Genomic DNA, 8,765 nt, shown 5'->3' on the forward strand with positions numbered 1-8,765 from the left:
AGGTAACGGACTCAACAGTTACCCTTACAGTTAAACCCAAGTGATCCACAGGCACTGACATGTGACAGGAAATAGGTTTACTCACTATTTATATGTAGACCACCTGAATTCAACCAACATTAAACAAACAAAGCAGAACCAACACTAAACCAGCCTTAAGGGTTGGGGTCAGGTTTCCAAACCTGTGGACTTCTGGTCCACAGGTTTACAGTATTAATATTTCACTACAACATAGTGAACAGTTCCTGTCACATACCTGATAACTCATCAGTCTGCTACACATTACACTGAATGACTGATGAAAATAACTTGAAATTCTGTTACAAATTTCAACCTTAAATCATATTGCAGTAATTAAGGAGCCTGGATTCTGTGGAGTCAACCATTTTAGATGACTGTGAAATTGTATAGGAGTAAACCATGTTTCAGATGGTAAAGCGTGAATAAAAACCCAAACCAAGTATCTGTTCTTACCCAGGGACGGCATATTAAACATAGTTTTGGAGCTCAGAGATGGAATAGGGGCTCCTCCATCACATGCATCAACCTTATCTTAAAACCTGAATGAAAACCCAAACCAAATGTTTCATAGCCTCATATGATTGAGGTTCTCTGTGATTCTGTCCTGATGTCCCTGAACTTTTCCAGTGTCACATCCACACCTGGACATCGAGACCCTCATCACCTCCATCAGCGTCTGGAAGACACTGGACTCATTTTCAGAATCAGTGGCTGGGATTGGACTCAGAATGGGGGTGCAGTTACCTGGTCCAAACTTGGTGTACTAATGGACCTTGTCTGCGTTGTACAGGTTCAGGTGTCCTCGTTCAGGTTTATTCCATTGCACTTGGACTGGACTGGTGTTTGTTGTGGATCAGAAGGCAGAGCTGCAGTACAGCACTAACCAATGGAATGAGGTCCTGGTGGAGTCAGCTGGTAGGACGCCTGCAGGTCCGCTGTTCCGCATCGAGTGCCCTGAGAATGCAGTTCGCAAACTCCACCTCCCACACTGTGAGACAAAGCATGGTAAGAAAGTTATCACACATTCTGTTTTATTGAATCAACAACTAGACTGTGGTCCAGTTTTCATTTTCAGTAGTGTGAGTATTGGCAGTTAACTGAAGTTCGTTCAGGTCATTTTTCATCTTCGCCTAGTTGGATCTTAGTTCTGGAGGAGTCTCTGTTTTTACAGGTCAGCGCTCTGGAACCCTGTCTGTCGCCCACATCACTGACGATGGAATGAGCTTCATTGATCCGCTGGAGATCACAGACACTCATGTGGTCATCGATGTCCTGCACATGTCTGCCTTTGGCCTCGTCTGGCAGTTTCTAGAATGGCTTACCAGCAAAACAGTCACGGGCCAAGTTCTGCTGTTCCTCGCACCACCAAACCCAAAAATAAAAAGGCAAAAACTGAACGTGTTACTGCTGCCGTGCAACATCCCTGTGGAAGAGGTACAAATGTATCAGAATTTATCGTTAGGGTTAATCTGTTGAGACCTAAGCCTAGTTTAAAAAGGGTCTCCCAAAGCCTGAGGCGTTTCTGAAGAACTAGACCACGGTCTGAAATGTGAAAACATACACATGGTCCTTAAGGTCAACAAGGTCAAACATATCCTCCATCCACTACTCCACTGGTAACAAACCAGCAGGCTCCAGTCAGGACCAGGACTCTTCCATGTGACTTGATCTACTCTATATGGCCCATAGTATAGACCCACACCTCTAACCTACTGAATTCAGCTGTTTCACTCAGTCCACTTTCCACAAGTTTGTTAAATCAAACACCTACCCGTACAGTCACAACAGGCAGGGTGAAAGTTTTAAAAAGTATGGAATTTTGAAACACTATTTTCCAGACCTTGAAAAGTCTGGAATTTTATGTCAAAGTCTTTAATAAAGTATGAAAAAAAGTTTCTCTTATAGTGAAATTTTACAATATGCTCAAAGGCACATAATCTTTTAAAATAAGAAATACATGAGGACAGTATATGAAAAACTGGATTACATTTCACTAAGCGGTCGATACTGGAATGATTCTAGTGAGACTTCATCTGAACCTCCTTTGAGGGTTGCTGGAGCCTATTCCAGCTACTTATGGGTGAAGGTGGGGTACACCCTGGACATGTCACCAGTTCATCACAGAGCTGGCTAGTGAAACTTATTTGTGTGATATTCATGCACTTCTGTGATTTTCATATGTTTTAAAATGTTTCTGTCAGTAAAACATAATTTATTGCGAAATATGCATTTGTTTATTCATACATTTATTATAATGAAGTTTTCTACTACACACAACAGGTACAATCTCAACCAAAAAAGTAGGCACACAAGTATTTAAGTACATAAAGTCAAGATCTGAGGGAAAAAATAGCAGTTTTGGATATGTATGGAAAAAGTCTGGAATTTTTATTTGGATAAAGAGCAAGCACCGTGACAGGTGGTTTAATAGAGCTCACCAAATTCCAGTTTGGTACAGTAATAGGATGGTGCTGTCGCACCAAGTCAGTTTGTAAAATTTCTTCATTATTAGATATTCCACCATAAGGAATGTTATTAGGAAGTAGAAGCAACTCTGCCATGAAGCGACAGACCATGTAAAGTGGAGCTGGGTTGGCGAGTACTGAGGTGTAAAACTTCCTCTGTCTTTAATATCAGGATAAAAACTGTCTGATGGAACCTTCATGGGTTTCCAAGGCCAGGCAGCTAAATATGAGCCTTGCACAACCACACATAATGCGAAGGGTCGATGGGGTGTCGTAAAGAATACCACCACTAGACCCCAGAGCAGTGGAGGCTGGACTGGCCCCCATAAACAGACCTCAACCCACTGACCTTTGGATGAACTAGAACGGAGACTACGACCTGAGCACTGTTGTTTTTAGATTGTGAATCACACTAAACTTGAGTATTGAGACATCTTTGCATCAGCCTGACGTTAATATAAATGTTGTGTTGTGTCTAAAGGTCCAGAGAAAACAGTGGAATGCCAAACAGTACGTCGAAGCCCCTTCTGGATGTGAACTCATCAGAAACCAAAGTTACACCGTGGACTGTCCCAATGCCTACATAGTACAGCCTGAGGTAAGCAGAGGAAACGAACCGGTACTATAATTAATAGAGCCCGACCGATAGGGGATTTTTGGGGCCGATACCGATGATGGGGGCTAAAAAAAGCCAATATTGATATATCGGCTGATATATTGGTCAATATATGAAATAAGAACATTGATATGCACAGGATATAATAGTTTTACATTAGAGAATGATGGACAGGTGGATTAACAGTGTCATCTTCATTTAATTCACAAAGATAATTTACAGAACTTTAAAACTCTGTATAATAGTCTTATATTAGACTAGCATGTAACCTGTGAGGAACCACAGGTTGTAGATGTGGTAGTTTTTATGCTGGGGAGAGCAGACTTTAGGGAAAAGATGTGAGTCTATATGTGATAAATAGTGACATAAAAATTGTTTGGTAAATTATTATTTAAAATGTAAGCGACAATTAATATTGTTACAACTCTGGCTCAGGAGCAGCAACAAAGAGGGGAGACCACACAAGGCACAAACAGTTTAACACAGATTTATTAAATAAAAATAACGTGAACGTGTAAGTCAGTAATGAAAGCAGTGATGTAGGTGCGTGTGGTGTGTGGCAGTGTGGATCAGTCAGCTAAACTAAATGAAGACAGCCCATGGTCAGGTCAGGAGACGAGCAGAGAGAGAGCCACCATGCTCTCAGCCATTTTATAGGTTTCAGCCAGGTGAGGCAGATGAGGGCCTGATTGGGACAACACCCCCAGCTTCCTGGACAGACAGGAACAAGAATGATGAACAGCAAGGGCTTCACAATAAAGGCCACCCGATGGCTGTCACATATACAGTATTAATACCCAGGCACCTGCAAAATGAAACTGTGACGTACACAGGAAGCGCACTAACAGCTGTGGGGAGTAAATAGTTCATAAGACTGGGGCGGATAGCACACTTTACTATTCGTCTAAGTCTCCAGCAGCACAGACACAGGAGCAGAGCGACAGAATCTCTGCACAGCAACAAAGTTAATACATCGGTCACATATTGACCAATGTTGATTAATTGGTGATACGCTATAATCGGTCTGATTAATCGGTCGGGCTCCGGTAATTAACTGATTAATGAAACTACTATTGTTCACTTTAGTTACTGTAATAATGCCCAAACTACTACTGGTTTTCAGAAAGCAAATTTTATCGTGAACTTCGGACCAAATTATCACCCAACATTTGAAATCCGCCTTCCAACGGACATGGACTGGGTGACTTTAACGGTCAAAGACCAAGAAAACAAAAAGGTCTGGGAGCATGAAGTGCATCTGAGTGGTAAGGTGTGGTCCTGTTTGATGTGTTATTGGTGTAATGGTCAGTTGGATGGAACTCCTGTCACTCAGAGGCTCATAGTTCAGATGGTGTAAGTCACTGGGCTTTGGTCATCACATCGTCTGAAAGAGGACGAATGGAACTCCATCTGTGGAAAACATGGTGAAACTGGATGAATTCAGAGGAACAGCAGGTTGAACAGGAAAGTTGAAGACTTCCCCGAGCTACTAGTCTAAGGCTGAACGTTGGGATCTAAGTCGGGAAAACGCAAAACTTAACTTGTGATTTCATAAACGCTGAACTAGATGTGGAAATGCTAATTGGACCTAATACAGCCTTATTCAGGACTTGCAACTGACATCACTGGTCATGTGATTGTTGTTTACACCACCATATTGGTAGGCACACTATCTGGATCCAGAAAGTCAGAACTGTTGCTTTATATCGTGTTTTTCTTTGGACTCGTGTTTGCGTGTTTTGTTATTTGTGAGTATGTCTGCTTGTGATAAAGGCACCATAGATGAGTTTCAGTGTTTACTAACAACAGTGATGCACACGCAACTCGGAGGCAAAAACACAAGCACCAGCTCCAGCTGGCTCACATCAGCCCGTACACCTCCAGGCTCTGCCCTGGAACTCGTGAACGAGCCGATATGTTAGCTCTAAAACGATCCATTAACTGTCTGTGTCCAAAAGCCGATCCCATCTTCTCTTTCACGGCCGCATAATTTGACTTGACCGCGTGGGGAAGGCTGTCCCATAGTAGAAAAGCAGACTGTCACAGACGGGTGGGGAGTATTGTTACCAGCTCCAGCTGAACTCACCGGTGTCGCCCGCTGTAGCTCCGACTGCCACTTCCAGCTGAGGAAACTCTGGCTGCCATCGCTGGCAAAGGGAGCAGGTAGATCCACAATCACTCTGTCTCTATAGGGTGATAGTCCAGGGGAAGCCCTCCTGGTAGGTTTAAAGGGGTCTTTATCACCGTACCACATGATGACAATTCTTTTTTCCACGCCGCTAAGCGCAACAGACACGCAGGCTAACTATACTGAGAAGCTACGCTAACCGCAGTAATAACTATAAACAGCAGTTGACAGAACAGAACCACCGCTGCCACCAATGGAACCCAGCGGTCTGTATGCCGAACTTATACTTGGTGAAAGCTAAGTAATAAACGGCACACAGGAGTTTAGCAGGTCCATCGTTTAACACGCTACAAACTCGGCGTAATTTCCTCCTCCAAGACTTAATGTATGCATACAGGGGTTGGACAAAATAATGGAAACACCTAACATTGTGGCATCATAGAAGGTGTTTCCATTATTTTGTCCAACCCCTGTACGTCACCTGAAACTCATCTATAACAACCAACCGCAACACATGTGGTTACCATGATCACACTGCTTAAAGCTTTATGTTATTGTAGATCTACACAGGAGACAGATAAATATCACCAACAATAGGCAATTGTACGATCCAAGGAAACCTTGCCTACCAATATGGTGTCGTAAACAGAAAACCACGTGATCATGTGATGTATGTGCAAAACCTGAATATGTGATGAACAACTGACAGTGTTAACCATGTTTCTACGTTAAAGTCTGATAAAGTAATGTAGCTCTAAAGAAGATGTAGTTTGGTCATTTTAAATTTATGGACAGGTTTTGCATTTGTTTTCGTTTCATTCATTGTCGTACATTTTCATTTGTGATTTTTTTTTTAAGCTGTGGAACCAGTCACAGGCTGGAGTTCATTCATATCTTCTGCTCATCCTTCAGATCCTGCTGTGAGTGAAGACCATCAGCCGAGGTCTCAGCAGAACATCTCTCTAGAGGACAAGTTGTCTACAGTTCGGCCTGAGTTCATCAATCGCGTGTCGGTGGCGGTTCTGAACCAGCTGTTGGACAGACTGTTACAACAGAGGTTTATAAATGACAACGAAAGTGAAGAAGCTAAAATGAAAGGCCCATCCGACAGGGCTAGATATGTGATCGACCTGGTGCGACACAAAGGACCAGGAGCCTGTTCATGTCTGATAGAAAACTTGTGTGAGCTGGACCCACACCTTTCACAAACCCTGAACCTGAGAACGCCTGACCTGGTTTGACCTGGTTTGACCTGGTTTGTAAATAGCATTTTCCTCTGTCATCCTACTTTGTCCACTTCCCACATTTAAAATAGAAAACTTGACTTTATAAGATCCAAAGGAAATCTGAAAAAAATGAATCTCTGAGTGAGACACTGATCCACCAAAAGAGTCAGATTAGGACTTTATTTTGTTCATATTTGTTCAATATTTTGTTGACTTTGTTGAAACTTTCATTTTTCTTTATTTTTTTGACTCAATGTTCATTCTAGTCTTTGTATTTTCAGGACATGGTGGATAAAGTACTAAGTCATGTGAAAATGATCTGAGGAAACAAAATGTGCTTTTGTTTTTGACAGTAGTCAGACACACAAGATCCATTTTCCACCACAGGAAGTTCAACTTTACCAAGGATTTAGAAAAACTTCTGTGCGTTTCCATCAGAATCACCCAATAAAAACGCTCTCTCATCCCCAAACTTTCCTCACAAAAAGTTCCAATGGGGTCAGAACTTTTGAGATTCCCTGGAATTCTTGGGGGCGGGGCTGTGTGTTGAAGAACGCTGATTGGTGGAACATACTTGCAGGGTTCCACACCTGTTCAAACACAAACCACTGAGTTTAGCAGGAATTCTTTTACCAGGTAAAGAACTTCTTGGGAATGTTGATGGAAAAGGGAATATAATATGGAAATGTACGTCTGTGTCTCATTGGTATCGTGTCCCACACAAAATAATCCTTGTCCCATATTTACCTTGCTGGGATCTAGTCTGTCTAGTCCAAGTCCGAGTCTTAGTCCAGATGACCTCTTCCTGTCCTGGACTAAAGCGATTTTCATAGTTGTTATGACAACATCGTCATGTTGAAGAAAGTCTGCATTTTTAAAAATGTGAACTATATTTTTAATGACTGGACCAGATGAGTTAGATTTGTGTTAAATGTGTTTTTGCAGCCCAAGAATCGGGTAAATATTTTTTAAAATAATTTTGATACTACAGACGATTTTGTTGTATTATTTTTGGGTTTTTTTTGGTTTTTTTGCATACTGAACATCCTGACACTTCCTCTGATTTGTGAACAGCTGATTTGAGGCCAGTAGTTTGTGATTTGACATCATCCTGTTAGCTTTTTGGAGCCCGAAGTGACCGTATTTGGACAAAAGGGGTGGAATTACAGAAGCCTGAGGGGTTAGAGGTGAGCTAAGGGTTAGCTTATTGATGCAAAGTAGAACATATTCAGAGCTCTGATTCCTTTTGGAGCTGAGATCGTTGCCCCTGACATCCTTCAGAGACCACATTAGAACTGTGGTTATGCAGAAGAAGAGACCACCTCTGGAACACATAGCATAGTCTTACCTTACTGCCACTGGAATGCACTGGTGATCATTGGAAGAAGGGTTGGAAACATCCTGAAACATTTCACTGAGGATTCATGAAGTGTCCAGAATGCTTTTGAAGCACATTTGGAGACTTGTCCAAACAGACCATTTGTTGAGCATAATATCAGAACCTTAATATTTTCCACCAGTGGGCAGGGATGCACTACATCATTCTTTAGGCATTAATGAGTACTCCCTGACATGTTTGGAGGTGTTTCACACATTTATTCCAATGGTTACTATTACCTGACAGTGGTCGATTACTGTGCATGTAGTATATGCTTCACAAATCATTATTTTACTGCACCCTGATGTGATTCATGTTGTGTCAAACCTTTTTTATCCCCTAATGGTGATCTGATTATACACGGATAAAGGATCTGATTAATAAGGTCTGCATTATTTTGGACAGATCTTCAGATTTGTTTCGAAGTTCTCCTGGATAATTAAGCATCAATAAATACTGTGAAAGCGATATTAAAGGTGTTTCAAACCATGTAATATCAAAATGTAATTTTGGTCAGATTTTTACATATATTTAAAACCATTATATGTCATAGCTAAAGCATCAATAAAAGGTTTGGAAGTTGTCAGCGCCCCCCAGTGGTTGAATATAAGGCTGTACTATGTGCTTTATTTAAAAAAAACTGTTGTAAATAATCCCAAAGGCATCAATAAATGATAAAGAGAAAAACTTGAAGGTGTCATTATTTATAAGTAATTATGTTATTATTTTACTGGTCTGATCCATTTGAGATCACATTGCTCTGCGGTGCCGGTAGTGTGGTTGGTGTGGTTGGCCCTTTAGTTTACAGTCTGTTAAGGGATGATGTGAGTGTCAGGACGATTTGAGTTGCGGATGCGTAGAAGCATTTATCTTTGTCGGCCATCTTTACGACTCACTACGGCAACCTCACTAGGACAAATCACCGTTGTAA

General features: G+C 41.6%; 1 protein-coding gene across 2 annotated transcripts in view; it reads left to right on the plus strand.

Moving 5' to 3' along the window:
* LOC115425181 (NACHT, LRR and PYD domains-containing protein 3-like) overlaps positions 1-8,510 on the plus strand; it is a 33,186-nt gene extending 24,676 nt beyond the window's left edge. For both annotated transcript variants that reach the window (XM_030142562.1, XM_030142563.1), the window contains 5 exons: positions 812-1,026; positions 1,193-1,455; positions 2,968-3,084; positions 4,226-4,367; positions 6,143-8,510. In XM_030142562.1, coding sequence (XP_029998422.1) covers positions 812-1,026; positions 1,193-1,455; positions 2,968-3,084; positions 4,226-4,367; positions 6,143-6,471 — 1,066 coding nt within the window. In that variant the 3' untranslated portion in view covers positions 6,472-8,510. The remainder of the gene's footprint in view (positions 1-811; positions 1,027-1,192; positions 1,456-2,967; positions 3,085-4,225; positions 4,368-6,142) is intronic.
* The last annotated feature ends 255 nt before the right edge of the window (positions 8,511-8,765 follow it).

This window comes from Sphaeramia orbicularis, chromosome 9 (genome assembly GCF_902148855.1).
Source record: "Sphaeramia orbicularis chromosome 9, fSphaOr1.1, whole genome shotgun sequence".
In the NCBI taxonomy this organism is placed as follows: Eukaryota; Metazoa; Chordata; class Actinopteri; order Kurtiformes; family Apogonidae; genus Sphaeramia; species Sphaeramia orbicularis.